Genomic DNA, 18,852 nt, shown 5'->3' on the forward strand with positions numbered 1-18,852 from the left:
TTCAGTGCAGGAAGTCAAAGAAACAACAGAAGAAATAAAAAGTTCTCGCCTTGGCAACAGACCTTCTCTTGTAAAGCTTAAGGGGAAAATACATTACCACATCCATGAATTTCCAGTTGGTCTTTATTTGAAGTGAATTATCGCTGACCAACCATCTGCCCGTTTGTTTACTCTGTTTCCATGGCCACCAACAAAAGCTCAGGGCCCACCTCACTGCCGAAAAAACTATCAAAGCTCACCACGCTCTTATCAACTTATTTTGTCAAGTGGATGAATGCCAACGTGTTTCTGTATGTTTTTGATGTGTTTGGATAGCATTTTCTATGATAGAGATAACTGTCACATACACACGCACACAGTAATTGTTTACCTCTGCTTGCATCACCAGGATGGGCTGCCCACCTTGCCTCACCTTTTCCCTCATCACTAGTGACGCAACGCCACACAAACACTTAGTGAAACCTTGTTTTATAAAGGTGGCTAGAAACTGTTTTATCCTAGCAGGTGAGTCATAGTCATATTTATATGCTAATCTCTGCCTTGTATCTTTTTATAATCAGAGGCTAGGTTCAGATATTTAGAATCAGTTCTACTACTGGTAAGTAAGAACACATAGAACAAATGTGGCTGATCATTTACAGAAATAGACATATGGCTAAAAACAGTCATAAAAAAACCTGAACAATAAGTTATTTTAAACACACTTTTTGTCATAAAGTTGGTTGTTGAGAAGATGTTGAACACTCTTAGGCTTGTCAGGAATGGAGCAGCTAGTTAGCTTAGCACAAAGAGAAACAGGATTCCTACCGGCACCCCTAGAGCTCAATAAGCTTACAATTATAATTGTGATACATGTTATAGCTACTTGCTTTATATGTTTATTGATTAACTGAGTTTAATTGATATCTTAAGTTGCGGGACAAAGCCAAGATGCTAGGTACCAGCAAAAAGGAGAACATTGCCACTAAACATGGATGCAAGCTATTGTGGTGACACGTTATGGGACATAATTCACCTCTCTTATTGTGTTGCCACACGGACCCTTTAGTGGGAACACCTGGAGAGTTAGCCTCCATTCCTGCTAGCTCGTTAAGCAGATCAGACGATGTGTTGACCTCTCTATATTTAATGGATAATAAAGAGTGGAACTCCGTTCTGAATACACCGCCTCCGACTCCCTTTTCCTGGCGCTACACTGGTGACCCTGACGTTTCCGAGAAAGTTTCCGGAAAATTAACGAGCATGGCTGAACGCGATGTGTTCGTAAAGCTGCCGGAATTCTGGGAGCACGCCGCGGAGGCATGGTTCGCACATGTGGAGGCGCACTTCGCCTGCCGACAGGTCCGTGACGGGGACCTGAAATACTACCATGTGGTAGCAGCGCTGGGCAGCTCTACGTCGTCCAGGTTGGTGGGATTCATCGCAGGCCCCCCACATCATGGCAAATATGAGGCGATTAAGGCCCTTCTCCTTAAGACATTTAGCTTATCTGCTAAGGAGAGGGCCCGCCAGTTGCTTGACATTCAAGGCCTGGGAGACAGCAAGCCATCTCAGCTAATGGAGAAAATGCTAAATCTGCTAGGGGGGGAAGATCCCCGGATTTTATTCACGGAGATTTTCCTGCGTCACTTGCCTCCCCGGGTCCAGACGGCGCTGGCCAACACGCCTGTCACGGAGCCGCGTGCCTTGGCTGAGGAAGCGGATCGTTTTTTCCTGGCTACACAACAGCCCGGTGCAGAGACGTTAGCCGCGACGCGCAGCAGCCCATCTGCAGTCAAGACAGCATGGCGGGGGCCGGACACGGCTGTGGCAAGCCGGCGTGGAGACACCGGAGAGTGCTCTTACCACGCACGTTTCGGGACAAGGGCGAAGAGATGCATCGCTCCGTGCAGCTACAAACCCCCGGGAAACGGAGGGGCCGGCGCTCGGTAGTGGCCCTGAGCGTCGGCGGCACGTGCAGGCTCCTCTTCGTCAGCGACAGCGTTTCGGTGTGACACGGGCGCTCAACGGAGCGTAGTTCCCGCGTCGAGTGAAGACGTCACCCGGGGAGGGCACGGACCGCGATTGACGACGGCTAACGGCGGTCCCATTCGCACGTACGGCGTGAGGCCTATGTGTTTGTGCATCGGAGGACAGCGTTTCAGCTGGGATTTCGTGACAGCGGACATTTCTTTTCCCCTCCTCGGAGCGGATTTTTTTGTGTGCTCATGGACTCTTAGTGGACGTTAAAGAGCCTGTGACACCATCCCAACAACTGTTGTGCAATGAAATATTGGGCTACTAGTAATCTCGAACCGTCAGTTTAAAAAAGAAAAAGCGATACCGTTTCGTTAAATATCAATAATTTCGAACATCGCGGGGAAATTCCTTCACTCATTTTGAAGTTTTGGGGGAAGCCGGAAGTGACGTCAATGCGGGAACGCTTCGAGAGCCAAACACGGACAAAGTGTGTTGTGTCATGCCTAGAAATGGTGAATTACTGAGATTAGGCACGTTAATAACGTTGTAATGAAGTTGACTACAGTATATTCATATTTGTCAGTGCTTTCATGTCAATTCGGCGACATAAACATAAATGATCGTGGTGAAGATGATGATTACATTAGGATTACAAATCGGGAGTGAGAGCTGCTGAATTTCCTCCCGTCGGATGTGATATAAAAACAAATCGATTATTTTTGTGGTTATAAACTCAAGTGGATGAAACTACATTTATTAGTGCTTTCATGTCAATTCGGCGAACATATTATACATTAAATGATCGTGAGGATGATGATTAAAAATCGTTTGTTTGAGCCGGTCTGCATTTACTGATGAGAAAACAAACCGATGCTTTTTGTAGTTGTAGTACACCAACGTGGATTAAACGTGTGGTGTTTTACCACAATGTTGGGGAAATTAATGGATAAAATGCACGGATTATTATTATTATTCCCACTCCGATCGGGATACTAGGTCCACCGTTTCCCCGCAGCGAGGCTCCCCCCGTTGACAGTTTACGTGGGCTGGGTGCAGTGGCGGACTGGCCATCGGGACGAATCCCGATGGGCCGGTACCGAAGTGGGCCGGTCGGATAAGTAACTAGCACATCCCCCATAGGCGGCGCGTGAGGCTCAGGTTTGAGAAGGCTAAATAACTTCTTTTACCTGACGCTGCCCGCCTCCGGCGTCTATAGAAAAGAGATCCACTCAGTGTGCGGAGTTTAAATCTCTCAAGTCATATTACAGGATAAAGGAAATACAGTTTAAACTGCCGTATGCAGAGAAGACGCCGACGTGTCGCACTTATCATTCATATTACATCATCAATCAGATCATCGATCATATAATATCATAATATATCATATATTTCCTTATCTGAGTCAGCTTCTCCAGCCTCATCTGGCCGTGCAACACTCACAGTGTCACAGACTGGATGCAGAAGTATTATTTAACACATTATGTTGACGAAACACTCGAGACAAATGTAATTAAAGTCAGATCCACTCGTGTCTTAGACGTGAACGCGCTCTCAGCTGGAGAGAGAAACCCTGGCTTGATTTACCGAGTTGATAACCAGCGTCGTAGGACCGCTTAGCGAGATCTCGTTTGTTAGTTTGTTTGTTACTCAAACATATCCAGGGTCTGTTGAACTGGCTTCGTAGTACAGGGCACAGGTGGCGAGCAGCGCTAATGTCAAAGACACAGACATTATACATTATATTTGTATTTTACATCCCCCGCTCCCCCCGTTGACAATTTACTAGCGGTACCGAAGTGGGCCGGTCGAGAGTCCCGGGATGATGTTTAGTCCCAGTCCACCACTGGCTACATGACCATATGATCGCCCATATTGACGCACCTCATTCCTAAACTTCTAACAGATACAACATAAACCGATCCTTCAGCCTCATATGAGCTCTCAGACACGTTCAACATTAACCTGTCATCGCTGTCTGAGCTTGCTGCTGTGTGCGCCGTCGTGCGTTTACATCTGACTGTATATATATAAAGGTTTACATGCAGATGCTGGGATCCTGGACGGTGCAGCTGGAGCGCTGTGCCCGCAATGACGTCACCCATCATTTGGCGGGACTTGAAGAATCCGCGAGAAGATCCAGAAAATTGTCAACATTGAAGGCAGATTAATGGTTATCAAAGTACAAATATCCAAAATCAGTTCAGTAACGGTTTTCAAGGGGACAATATGTACTCAAATTGATGGGTTTGGATGATGGGGGAAAACCGTGTCACAGGCTCTTTAAGAATAGGCGTTTGATTGATGCCTTGACGTTTTCTTCCCTCGTGTGCACACTTGGCAGCGCAGCGTACGACGGGCTGTCGGGCTCGCTGTCAGGGGCAGACACGTTTCTCAGACTGTTGGCCGAGTTTCCAGACCTGTCGCTGCCCACCTTCTCTGCGCTTACCACTAAGCATGGCGTGGAGCACCACGTCACTACCGAGGGGCCTCCTGTCTACGCCAGGGCCCGGCGGTTGAACCCTTCTAAGCTGGCTGTGGCGAGGGCGGAGTTTGCAACCATGGAGCGCCTGGGCATTGTCCGCTGCTCTGACAGTCCTTGGGCTTCCCCCTGCACGTCGTCCCCAAACCGAACGGCGGGTTCCGCCCGTGCGGGGATTACCGCCGACTCAACGACGCCACTACGCCTGACCGCTATCCAGTGCCGCACATTCAGGACTTTTCGGCGCATCTGGCCGGTACAGGGGTGTTTTCCAAGGTGGACCTGGTGCGTGGATACCACCAGGTGCCCATGCACCCCCTGGACATTCCCAAGACGGCAGTGATAACACCTTTTGGACTTTTTGAGTTCCTGCGGATGCCTTTTGGACTCAAGAATGCCACTCAGACGTTCCAGCGCCTGATGGATTCGGTACTGCGGGACCTGCCGTTTGTGTTTGTCTACCTCGACGACATACTCGTCGCCAGCGCTTCAGTGCAGGAGCACCTGTCCCACCTCCGAGCCCTTTTCACACGGCTCAACGGACACGGATTAATCATCAATCCGGCAAAGTGCCAGTTCGGGGTGTCTGACATTGATTTCCTGGGGCACCGCGTCACCAAGGGCGGTGCGACACCTCTGCCAGCGAAGGTGGAGGCTGCACGAGCAGTGGGTGGAGGGCGCTTGGCAGCCGCTCGCCTTTTTCAGCCGCCAGCTGACGCCCAGAGAACGCAGGTACAGCGCCTTTGACCGAGAGCTCCTTGGACTTTATTTGGCCGTGCGGCACTTCCGTTTCATGCTGGAAGGCCGTGAATTTACGGCGTTTGTCGACCACAAGCCGCTCACCTTCGCCATGTCAAAAGTGGCGGAGCCTTGGTCGGCACGTCAGCAGCGGCAGCTTTCCTACATATCAGAGTTCACTACGGACATTAAGCACGTGGCTGGCAAGTCGAACCTGGTTGCTGATTGCCTCTCCAGAGTCGTCATCGGTGCCGTCCAGTTGGGCCTGGACTATACTCGCATGGCGGCGGACCAGGTCACAGATCCCGGCGTCCAGGTTCTGAAGGTGGAGGGCGCGGGGCTGCGCTTGGAGGACGTAGTGTTCGGCGACGCGGGCATTACCCTCCTGTGTGACGTTTCCACGGGCCTGGCGCGGCCTGTCGTCCCTGCCAGCTGGAGGCGCTCTGTGTTCGAAGCGGTGCACGGCCTATCACACCCCGGCGTTAAACCTTCGGTGCGCTTGCTGGCCGCGAAGTTCGTCTGGCATGGGCTGAAAAAGGATGTGAGAACTTGGGCCAGGGAGTGCGTGGCTTGTCAACGCGCTAAGGTGCACCGCCACACGAAGGCCCCGTTGGAGCGTTTCCTGGTGCCTGAGAGGAGGTTTGATCACGTCAACATTGACCTGGTTGGTCCGTTGCCTTCCTCTCAGGGGTTTTCCTACCTCCTCACCATGGTGGACAGAACGACCCGTTGGCCGGAGGCAGTTCCGCTCGTTTCGACATCAGCCGCAGACGTTGCCCGGGCCTTCATTGCAACGTGGGTTTGTCGTTTTGGCACCCCGTCAGACATTTCCTCAGACAGGGGCTCTCAGTTCACGTACGAGCTCTGGAACGCTGTGGCAGGCGGTTTGGGGGTCAAGCTGCACAGGACTACCGCTTACCACCCTCAGGCTAACGGCCTCTGCGAGCGCTTTCATCGCTCCATGAAGGCGTCCCTCAAGGCGTCCCTCAAGGCGTCCCTCAAGGCCGGCCTTACGGACGGTAACTGGGTCGACAAGCTGCCCTGGGTGATGCTGGGCCTGAGGACCGCACCCAAGGAAGATCTGCAGTGTTCTACAGCGGAGATGGTCTACGGTCAGCCGCTGAGAGTTCCGGGGGATTTCCTCCCAAATGCTTCAGCTCCCTGGTCTGCCACGGCCCAGCGAGTTTTTCTGCGTGACGCGGCGGAGGCTTTCGCTCCAGTCCCGACTACTCAGCACGGTGCGCCAGGGTCTCAATTTCCCGCGGAGCTACGCTCAGCTGGGCACGTCTTCATCCGTCACGACGCACACAGAGGCCCCCTGCAGCTCCATTACGACGGACCTTTCCGGGTTTTGGAACACGGTGAAAAACACCTGGTGGTCGACATGGGCGGTAAGGCTAAGCACGTCTCGGTTGACCGGGTGAAGGCTGCTCACTTGGACGTGGACCGGCCGGTGGTGCTGGCTCGGCCGCCGAGACGGGGCCGACCCCCGGCTTTGATTCCTGTCAGGGAGTGTGGACCTGTTGTTCCGGTCCCTCCTCTGTCAGGGGCCGCACGGGCGGAGGTCGCTGTACCGACTCCGGTGCGCAGGTCTCGTGGGGGCAGGGGGATTGTTCCTCCCCGCCATACGGATTTTGTTTACACGTGAATTCTGGGGGGGCTTGTGTGGTGACACGTTATGGGACATAATTCACCTCTCTTATTGTGTTACCACACGGACCCTTTAGTGGGAACACCTGGAGTGTTAGCCTCCATTCCTGCTAGCTCGTTAAGCAGAGCAGACGATGTGTTGACCTCTCTATATTTAATGGATAATAAAGAGTGGAACTCCGTTCTGAATACACCGCCTCCGACTCCCTTTTCCTGGCGCTACACTATTTAGGTTTTAAACCTTAAAAAGAATCTCCATTGAAAAATGTGAGGAAGGACATTTAGTCAACACGTTTGTTAGACCTCAAGAATGTAGGCTACAATGTATTTTGCTGAGCAACACTGTAAACACGATTTTTTTTAAGCTGCAACCTCCATGGCTGAAAAGAGAAGCCAATGCAGTGCAAGTAGTAAAGTTTGGCTAAACCATCTTCTTTTCATGTCAACATGCGCTTAACATCTTATTATTTTTGTTCTGGTAGCTATGGCCTTTTTCAACTAACTAACTCTGAGCTGCACGTCAACACTTGTGTTTGTGTGGAACTGTGTCGCCCTCTTTTTGCTCAGGCTATTCTAGGCTCCTTTGTCCTGACGTGAAACATCTAATTATGTTCAAGTATGTGTTTGTATATGTGATAGGAGATAACTTCCAAGCTACCTGGAAATATCTCAAAATAGATCAGACTGAACACGCCCCCCGCTTCTTGCCTCTTGCACCTGTCTGTTGTCGACCCATTCACAAAGCTTTAGGCGTTACTCCGCTGTTAAAAACACTTCAGTGCTATGGCAACACAACGGTTAATGAGTTGCACACACACACACACACACACACACACACGCACGCACGCACGCACACACACACACACACACACACACACACACACACACACACACACACACACACACACACACACACAAATACTTGATATGCTTTTGGTTGCTCTCATGATTATCTGAATTCCTCCCTGATATTACATTGAGCTTTTCTCAGGGTTATTCCTGTCTACTGATCTGTGTTTGGCTAAAAGGTCGAGGTGTTTGTGTGAGCAGGCTGCAGAGGTATGGGATGCCTCCGCAGATGGGAATGTAAACACACAATTCAGAGGCATAGATGCATAAATAAATAACTCTTTCATATAACACTGAGACACTTTATTGGTGAACAAATCCCATCCCAGAGAGAGATGAGGAGCTTTTCTCTGACCTATAACAGCAGTAAATAAATAAAACCAAACCGCACTTTTTTGCAAGTCCATAGTTCACAATAGTCCAACACTCAATCATACTCATACAGTCATAAGCAATAAATAATCACACTAAATAAATTACATTCTAACAAGGTCTGGACAATGTTTTTGACACAACATCTAATAAAGCTGTCTATTCACTCTACTTCTTCTGGTCGGCTTTGTCTTTGAGTCGCGCAGCTGGCTGAGGAGAGATGGAGAGAAATCAAAAGTCAATAATGATGTGAACATAGAAACGATGCAACACATTTTAAGTCAAAGTAAGACTATTTTCAAGATAAAATTCAAAACTGCTATAAAAAACGTTTTAAATGAAGTACATGTCAGCATATACAGTACAGTGTAGTTAAATGTTCAATTTAAACCTGTGTAAGTGCACTTTTCTTTAGTACAAAGTATGATCATTTACCATTGGCCATTATGCATAAAAAAAAATATGATCTTAGAAATTAATCTGATTGAACAAGCCTACAGACTTATTTGCTAGTTCAACTATGACCTACTGTACTTGCCATGGTTTGATAATGAATTCTTACTAATTCAAAACCTGTCAAATGGTCTGACCGCTCATTTATTGTCATTTGTTGAAGCTATGTCGTTGACTTCCCCTATTTCGCCAATGGCTTTGGTGAGTAAACCCTTATCATAACTGATTCAACTGATTAACAAATAATACCCAGGCCATAGTTTTCACATTAATTAAACTATTTAAAGCGAGTGAGAATCAAGGCTGGGGTGCTGATCCAATCTCAAGCCAACAAGGTGCAATTTGAAAGACACATTTATTGTGGACACTGAGTGACGCAGCTTTTAGGAGAATGCTGCACAGCCTCATTGTTTGTCTGGAGGCTAACTATTTCAGTTTGAACATGTGAAGTCTGCAAGCTGTGCCTGTGTTGCTCAGTGAGATCTGACCACATGTATGTGGAGTAATTAAGCTGTTACTTCACGGTCATTTACAGTCAGTGTGTCAGAACTGTTATTGTTTGAGACACACATGGTGAATGTGTTTGATCGAATGTGTGGTTTCTGTCTTTTCGCTGGTATGCAGTGCAGGGATGGGGCAGGCTGATACATCCCCAGGCTAATCCAAAATAATTCCTCTGGTGGGGATTCCTCTTTGCGTGAAATTACTTGCTTGTTAAAAAAACAACAACAGGCGTGCGGCTCTCTGTCACTCTCTGAGCCCACTCTTTCCTGTTTGGCTTAAGGCTCACGTGAGGGGAGGCCTGACGACACCCTCTGAGGACTTAAGCAAGACTTTTGGCGGTAATACATCACCAAACTGTACACCACCGGAAATGCAGGAGTGCCTGATTGGATGTCCATCTTACGGCATCTAATATGGCATTAACAAACCATTGGCTAGCTAGGTAGTATGCCTTTCAAAACATAAACTCGGTAGCTATATGGGGTCCTAATTATTGAATAAAGAAATAGTATTTTGTGTATTTTAGAGCTATACCGTAGTTTGTCCTATAGTATTATAAGTATGATGAGGATTTATGTAGGATTAGGCTGTTCTTTTGATCTAACATACTGATACACCTGTTTAGCTGCTCAGTCTACATACTTAAACATGCAAGACTGAGGTTAGATTTATTATTTTATTGTCTTATTTTTAAACGGTATGTTTCACTTTTTTACAACAGAAAATACCTTTAGGTGATGGACTAAAATATGTGTTATCCCTATTCTAGTGACATGCTAACGCTCGCCGCTTACGTTAGAACAAACAACGGAAAAGTTTGAGACTTCGCCCTCGTGTTTTTGGTTTTGGAGATGGTAAAAAGGCACAAGGGCATCCATCTCTTTACACACAAAGGATCAGCCAATGAACACTACTTTAAAATAAAACAGCCTGTTACAAACATTAGCAATTAGGGTTGCTAAGCTTTATCACAAGGAGGAAGTTAAGCAAACGTTTTGAAGTTTGGGGTATTGAGATATTTATGAATTAAAAAGCTTTACGATGTAATCTAGGCCTATTTAACGCAGTATGAATTCTTGAGCACTATAAAAGCACAGTAGAAGTGACAGTCAGAACCTCAGCAACACTTACCTCATGGTAACTTTATGCCCTCACACCACAACATCCCTGTTGGGTTTTTGTAGCTTCTCCTGCTCCGTCCCAGTTCCCAGGTAGGATGCCAGGAAGTTTTTATGTGACCTGTAGCTACAAAAGACATTCAACGTGAGTATGAAACTTGGACATTTCTTATCAGATGATCACAGTAAAGTAATTTTGAAAGGCGGGAGTCAGTTACATGGCTTTGATGCTGTCTGGACAAATGAAATTGAAGGTGGCCTTTTGTTGTGTTTTGGCAACAATTTCTATTAAGTACAGCACATTAAGTGTATTGAATATTAAAAGTGTGACTGTTGATTTTCAGGCTGTTTTGATAAGAAAATCATTTGTCGGTTTCACTCTGTAATAAGTCTTACTTTCTCTCTATCCACTTTGGCTATGATGCTGTAAGCAACGGACTTTAGACTTTGTCCTACATTCCAACAATAGCTGTGATTTAGATACATATTGATAGAGAACTGTGAATAAACATCAAATGACTTGGACACTTAAGATAAAGTGGGTGGCAGTTTCAAATAAAGAATGAGTAACACATTCATCAACTTGACACAGTGAAATGAAAGTCTACGGTAAAAGTAAGAATGAGCCATGAGACAGGTGGATCATGGAGTCCTGTTAAAGTCATGAGCAATGCCTTTATAGTTTGGGTGTGTTTGGGTGTGTTAATGTATCAGTGTATCCAAATGCTACGAAGGGTTTCTGGGTATGATATGTTGGTTTTCATGGGTTTTATGAGGATGTTTTGCCCTCAGGCATTCATGCTTAAAGCTTCAATAATCTCGCTATTCCAGGAGATTAAAAGTGTTGTTATAGTTCCAACTATTGTGAAAAGTGATACTAAAGAAGGACAGAGAAGCATGTCACTCTGATAGCCGGTACACTGTAATCCAGTGGGGTTGAATGTACTTTCTACAAAAGGAATGAGCCAGCAAAACAACATAATGCTGGTGAGTACCGCCTTGTTATGGACACATTTAAATCGGTTTAAGTAAGATAACAGTTTCATGTTTCTTCGCGTGTTGTACAATATTTTGTCATAATCTTTCTTATCTCATTATCTCTATGGAATTGGCAACATTCCCATGTCTACAATAATGCTTATCACTTCTACCTTTGTTAGCTTAAGCAGGGTTAAGTTTGTGGGTGAGGTTCACTTGAAGTCGCTATGCTAGCATCTTTGCACATTTCATTAAGAAGTTTGAACTGGTTTAACCACAATAATCCTTACTGGCCTTCCACCCACAAAGTACTGATGTGTGTGTCTTGAATACTCACTGAGCACAGGTCATGAGCAGGATGGCGGTGCAGCTGATGACCGACAGGACCACAGCGATGATCACCAGGACCGTCTGCACCAGCTCAGTATTGTTGATCTGATCTGTCTGGTCTTAAGTACCTCCAGAGACTGGATCTCACAGCGTCCCCCGTCATAACCCTTCTGACATCTGAGGAAAGAGTTTACAGAAGGAGGAGTGATTTTCTTTTCTTGACACTGAAAAAACTGAACCGTTGACTTAAGAAAGGAATTATGTCAACAGATTTCACATAACTGTATTAGGTTAGTTGAAAGCAATACTATTATGTTTAAAATATTGGGCTCAACTTCATATTACTGCTTTCAACTAACCTAATACAGTTATGTGAAATCTGTTGACATAATACATTTAATTAAAGTCAATGCTTCAGTTTTGTTAGTGTACAAATATGCAACTACACAAAGTGAAGTGATGCTGTACTCACATACACACAGGCTCCTGCAGGCCCTCGATGTAATTGCAGCGGCCATAAATGCAGTAGCCCACGTGGCTGGAGGTGCAGGGATTCTCCGTGGTGGTGTGGTGTGGACGTGTACCCATTAGTGGAGAACGTGGGCTCGGGGTTGAGAGGAGTCGTGGCTTTTACTTTTGTGCTTGTTCTTCTTCTTGCCTTTCCTTTTCTTCTTCTCATCTTTACTGGGGGTGTAACTCTGAAGCAGAGAAAGCTGCAAGTGAAATGGTAGCTAAGGTTTTTGACATGATTTGAGTTTCTACAATGGATAGGTTCTGATAAAAGTGTTTTCATGGTCTGGGAAAATGGCCCATATCGGGATTCTGCTGTGCCTGTTAACTGTGTTGGACTATGAGAAGATCTCTAGTCATTCTGAGGAGTCTACTGGATTCAGGTCTGTTCTGCCACCCGCAGTGGGCATCCCCTGCAAAGGTTCGGATGGTGTTGCACAAACAATTACCGGTTGCCTTGTCACAGTCAATCTGCTCGACAAAATATGTTTGTCTTTTTTGTTTTCATGCGATGATGGTTCTTCAGGACTGCTTCTTAAGCTCTAATCACACCCTCGCAGACTTTTCCGGTGTTTCTAAAGTAGATGACAATGTATGTGTGTCGTTTAAGAGGAAAAGATGCCTGTTTTTGTTGTTGTTATTACTGTCAGGAAATGTACAACCTAACCCTGGTCCGCCCAGTAGTAATAGTCAGATCGCTACTCCTGCTGATTTTAAAGCTAGGTCTGGGTTGGGTTTCATCCACTTGAATGTGCGCAGTCTGTTAGGTAAACTAGATTTTGTCCGCATTTGGGCGAGCTCGACTGACGCTGACGTCATTGTTTTTATCAGAAACATGGCTAAACAAATCTATTTTGGCCTCTGACATTGCCTCTAAATGGTTATAATGTGTATCGTTCCGACCGGCCTAATAAAGGTGGTGGCGTTGCCATTTATGTTAAGAATAAGTCAGTGTAACCACATTAGTTTCCAAATCTATCAGTAAGCAATTCGAATTTTTAGCCTTAAATATAGAAGTGGAAAAGGGACAACAGGTCATGGTGGTGGCCGCTACAGACCCCCCTCAGCTGTCAAGGACTCCTTGTCTTCGCTAGCAAATCTTTTATCACAGCTAGACTACAAGGAAATAGTGCTACTTGGAGATTTTACTGGGACTGGTTAACTGCAGTGTCAGAGGATTTAAAAACCTTTGTATCTCTTTAAATGTTACTCAGATTGTTGACAGTCCTACTCGCCCCTAACATTAAGTCCCCTAATAAATCCTCCCTAATTGATCTCATTCTAACTAATATTCCCTATAAATACTCATCTGTGGGAGTATTTGCGAATGATGTGAGTGACCACTGTGCTGTAAACACAATTAGGGACACAAAGGTCCAAAAGGGTAAACCTCGTATTATCATCAAGAGAGACATAAAACATTTTGTGGAGCAGGGTTTTGTGCATGATCTGTTTGGGTTTGATTGGGGAAAAATCGATCATTGATAGACATGCACCCCTGCGTAAATTTAGAGTAAAGGGACGAGGACAATCCTTGGTTTTCTGCTGAACTGTCTAGAAACAAGACCTGTTTCTCATTTGAAGCCAGGAAAAGGCTGTGACCTTTTTACCTGTGCTGGACTATGGTGATTTGTTGTGTATGAATGCACCTGACTATCGCCTGAACAAGTTAGATGCCGCCTATCACAGCGCACTGAGCGACCCTGTATGCCAAGGCAGGGTTTGACATCACTTACTGTAAAAAGGCTCAGTCATTGGTACATGTTTATTTATAAAGCTTTGTTGGGTAAACTCCCGTATTATATCTGCTCTCTGATAACACAGAGAGTTGCAAGCAGCTATTGTCTGAGATCGCATGATGTAGTATTGTTAGTTGTGCCAAGAGCAAGGACTGTCTTAGGTAAGACAGATTTTATGTGCGCAGCTCCACTTGCTTGGAACAATCTTCAGCAAGAATTGAAACTGAGCAATCTCATTCCTCTGCATGTTTTTAATGCTAGGCTAAATGAAATGCTTGCTGATACAATGGGCACTTGTAAATGTCTATAACTATGTATCCTGTAAATATAATGTATAATGTCCTTTATTGTTTTATGTTTCATGTGGAACCTATATGCTGCAGGTCTCCCTTGAAAAAGAGATGTATGATCTCAAGGGACCAATCTGATTAAATAAAGGTTTGAAATTAAATGAAATGAATGTACTCCAAATCAAAAACAGTTGATGTTATCATAAATCTTTCTACTTGTGCGCCAGTAAAACAAAGTAAAAAAAAAGTATTACATGTTCAACAAAGATATCCTGAATACTGTCGCTACCACTGATACTATACTGAATTATTTACAACTTGAAAGGTTCATTTTGTTGTTACATTGGAATGTGAATAATCTGATGTTGAATATAATGTCGTTTTATGTAGACCCAAGGAAAAAACTGTTGCGCAAATAGCTAATGCAGATCCTAAATAAAGTACAAGAGAATTTTGTTTCTACACTTCTCCATTGCATTTAGGAAAATCATATTGTACTAATGGCATATTTAGTTATCCTGTTTAAATTGAGAAATGAGCCTCAAATCACATAACCCAGCATTTTCAAAGAAATTAAATGCTAAAAAGGTATAGGGCCAAGAAGAAAATAATTTCTCATACCAGAAATGCTGACATTTTCTTCGTCTACTTCCAGCTTATCATCGTCGCTCAGCAAACTCTGGAGGCCCTCCCCGGAGGCCGGACCCGTGGTCACTCCAGATAGTTCACCAGAGAAAGTGGCCTCAGAACCCTGGGCACCTAAAGCACCGGAGACTAGTAGAAAACACACAGGACACAAAGATAAAGGGAATGTCAGGGCGATCACATCAAATCCGCATATGGATATGGATACGATTATTAGGGTCAAAATCACATGATGTCATTTATTGTCAAAAATCAGTAAATAGGAACATAGATAATGCTCTTTTAAAGCTATACAAGTTTAGAAACTAAACTAAGAGTAGAACTGTGAAGTATTATATTTATCTGATATGTTTAATATTATACTTAAAAAGCAACAAGGAAACAGACAACAGTTCTCCTTTTTCTCTATGATGAACAAAAACTAAAGGTTCCTTACTTACCTTTACTATGTAATGTAGATTATAATCATGGACCACATACTGAACATCTGAGTCATCCATTTATCTTAAAATATTGACATCTTGTAAATTAGACAAACTGAAACCAGTACAACCAGTCCACATCCAGAACTGCACTGTACCTGAACGCACCATTCACACCAGACAACAACAATTACGAAAAACATTCAATCAAAGCTTTATATGTAAATATGTTGACACTTCTGACACAAATAATTATTTCTCTCAAACAAATGAATATCCTTTTCCTGTTCTCACTTGCAGAAACATCTATTTCTTCCTCTACAGTAGCTCCCTCCCTCTGCCCTCATACCATTTTACTTTTATCTTTCTTTCCATTTCATCAATTCACACTCTCTGCACACAGAATATACAGTACATGTCCAGACTTACCGAAGCAGAAGAGACAGGTGACGATGAGAGGGTTCATATCCCAGGAAGATTGTTGTGTGTATGGCAGCTAATCTGTGTATCTGTGTGTGCAAGTGTGTGTGTCTCCCCTGCTGATCGAGGTTGTGATTTGCTCTCTTTACCTCCACTGGGTGCAGCTTCAGCTTTTATAGACCAACGCCTGCCTCTTATATGCAACAACGAAAGGGCGTGTGTGTGTGTGTGTGTGTGTGTGTGTGTGTGTGTGTGTGTGTGTGTGTGTGTGTGTGTGTGTGTGTGGTGTGTGTGTGTGTGTGTGTGTGTGTGTGTGTGTGTGTGTGTGTGTGTGTGTGTGTGTGTGTGTGTGTGTGGTGTGCGTGTATATCGCCTGGGGCAATCGATTAAGCATCCTATGCCCTCACATATAAAAAGGCTTCTGACTTGAATAATAATCCTGAACAAAACCAAGACACAAAATTTTAATGTATTCTGTAATTGTTATTGCCTCCGCACGTCTCCCTCTATGCTCAATAATCAGGCCAAAGTTACCAAGTGATTCCATTAGCTACATAGACACACACTCACAAAAAAACTAAAAAAACACTCACAACTCTGATACAAGTGAAGACCTTGTTTCAACTTTACAAAAACTGAAAAAAAGCTGATTTCATAGACATCATTTGTATTTTAGTTTTGGAATATTCAAAGTGTGAGAACGTTTAATGAGTTTAACAGATGATGAACATACGCTTGTGTTGGTAATAAACTGAAAGTCGAGGTCATCACTGCAATTCTACAATTTACAGAAAGAAAATACATGCATGAAAAGCAATAATCACAATCATAAATTGCTTGCTCCACCTCGTGAGCCACAGATGAAAGATGGTCATCAGGAACAATGTGAATCAATGTGTGTGTGTGTGGTTGTGTGTGGTGTGTGTGTGTGTGTGTGTGTGTGTGTGTGTGGTGTGTGTGTGTGTGTGTGTGTGTGTGTGTGTGTTTGTGTGTGTGTGTGTGTGTGTGTGTGTGTGTGTGTGTGTGGTCTGAGTAAACGATGTTACTATTTTAGTACACTGTAACCAAGAGGAGACCTTAAGGCTTGGGTGGGGATGCTGCACAGATGGGTGTGTTGGTTATGTTGTTGTGTCTGCACTCAGAGCATGACCCATCCTCCAGCTCTGGTGCGATCCAATACAAACCTGCCAGGAATGCTGGGAACCTTCAACCACGACCAGAAGCTCCTTACTGGTTTTGTTTATGAAGGCTTTGGAATTGAATTGTTTGGATTATGTGTGATGGCATTGGGGATACGTGATATGAACGTGTGGAAAGTGTGACACAGGCCAGGAGAGAAGTACCTCATAATAGCCGCCATTGTAAACACACTGCTACTTAACTAATGAAGGAGGAAAACTAAATGCCACGCAGACACACAGATACAATCGTTTCTATTTGGATAAGTTTGAATCATGCATTGTAACAAAACAGTTAGAGGTTTGAATCTGTCAGAATTAAACGTCTGTTTGGTCTCAACCCTTCCTTAGATTATTATTTTAATGCTTTGTATCACCTGTATCAGTTTGCGAAACGCCTTTTCGGTGACAGCTGTATTTTATCCTGATGAATGCAGTTTCTGTTGATCTATTTTTGTAGCGATATAAATGTGGAACTTTCTCAATCTTTTTGTTGAGCCTAATACTTATCAACATGCTAACAAGCTGATATTTAGCAGGTTCACCATTTTACGCATGCTAATATTTGCTAATTAGCAATCACAAAGTAGAACAGAGGCTGATGTCAAATCAAATCATTGGGGATTGCACATGCCTTCCTTCAAATGCAGTGAACACATATATATGTCCACATCCAGCAAAAGAAATATTTGCGTGGTAATCAAAGTGGCACAGTCATATTTCGAAAGGATTGATCACTGCTTCTGTGTCTTTTTTATCTTAACACTGTTGTTCTCTTTTATTGCTGTGGGCTGAAATCATTAGTGCTCCCCTAATTCTTGTGGGTTTATCGTTTCACACACAAATCAGCAGAGTCATACACCCGGCCGTTATGACCTGCGAATGACTGCAAATGTTGCACTGACGCTCAGTTTTCATCACCAGGTGGTGCTCTCTACTGCATTTAGTGAGCAGTCATTCTAGTCTTTACAACAGTTCAGTGGAAATGGTTAAATCTAGTATCTAACTTACAATTGATACAAAACTGATGCAAAAAGTTAAAGGCAATACACATCCGTGGTTGCATTTAATACAACCACATTAAACATAAAGGTTTTTTTAAATCATTTTAAAATGACTGAAAAGTAATTAATAAGCATACAAATGCAAAGACATTTTATTGTATCGTGTTAACATGCTGACATGTGCTTAATTGCACTAAGTACAATCTAGCGAATGAAACTACAGCTTCGCTGATATTTGGTTATAAACCAAAGTTTTAAACTAATTAAAATTAAACTGATAAAGACGCCATAGGAAAATTGTTATATTTCATCCTGAGAAAAACATAAGAATGTGTATTCCAAATGTCAGAGCAATCCATGAAACAGTTCAGAAAGTCAAAGGATCATCATTTTTCATTCATCCTCTGGGCTCCATGAATGTCTGAAGCTAATTTAATGGACATTGATCCAATAGTTGTGAGGATATTTCAGTTTCTAACAAATTGTCGGGCCGACTGACTTTGCCCTCCAAGGAGCCACATTGCAAGCATGCCTGAATTAATTTCAGTGCAGGAAGTCAAAGAAACAACAGAAGAAATAAAAAGTTCTCGCCTTGGCAACAGACCTTCTCTTGTAAAGCTTAAGGGGAAAATACATTACCACATCCATGAATTTCCAGTTGGTCTTTATTTGAAGTGAATTATCGCTGACCAACCATCTGCCCGTTTGTTTACTCTGTTCCATGGCCACCAACAAAAGCTCAGGGCCCACCTCACTGCCGAAAAAACTATCAAAGCTCACCACGCTCTTATCAACTTATTTTGTCAAGTGGATGAATGCCAACGTGTTTCTGTATGTTTTTGATGTGTTTGGATAGCATTTTCTATGATAGAGATAACTGTCACATACACACGCACACAGTAATTGTTTACCTCTGCTTGCATCACCAGGATGGGCTGCCCACCTTGCCTCCACCTTTTCCCTCATCACTAGTGACGCAACGCCACACAAACACTTAGTGAAACCTTGTTTTATAAAGGTGGCTAGAAACTGTTTTATCCTAGCAGGTGAGTCATAGTCATATTTATATGCTAATCTCTGCCTTGTATCTTTTTATAATCAGAGGCTAGGTTCAGATATTTAGAATCAGTTCTACTACTGGTAAGTAAGAACACATAGAACAAATGTGGCTGATCATTTACAGAAATAGACATATGGCTAAAAACAGTCATAAA

At 44.1% G+C, this 18,852-nt stretch overlaps 1 protein-coding gene across 1 annotated transcript; it reads right to left on the minus strand.

Annotated features, from left to right (window-relative positions):
• Positions 1 to 7,993: 7,993 nt before the first annotated feature.
• Positions 7,994 to 12,018, minus strand: LOC117451940 (amphiregulin-like). The gene is given in 5 exon segments (XM_071204292.1): positions 7,994 to 8,257; positions 10,136 to 10,249; positions 11,438 to 11,547; positions 11,550 to 11,607; positions 11,903 to 12,018. Coding segments are annotated over 4 exon segments (378 nt in total). The 3' UTR covers positions 7,994 to 8,257; positions 10,136 to 10,155.
• Positions 12,019 to 18,852: the final 6,834 nt, after the last annotated feature.

Source organism: Pseudochaenichthys georgianus, chromosome 9 (assembly GCF_902827115.2).
Source record: "Pseudochaenichthys georgianus chromosome 9, fPseGeo1.2, whole genome shotgun sequence".
Taxonomy (NCBI): Eukaryota; Metazoa; Chordata; class Actinopteri; order Perciformes; family Channichthyidae; genus Pseudochaenichthys; species Pseudochaenichthys georgianus.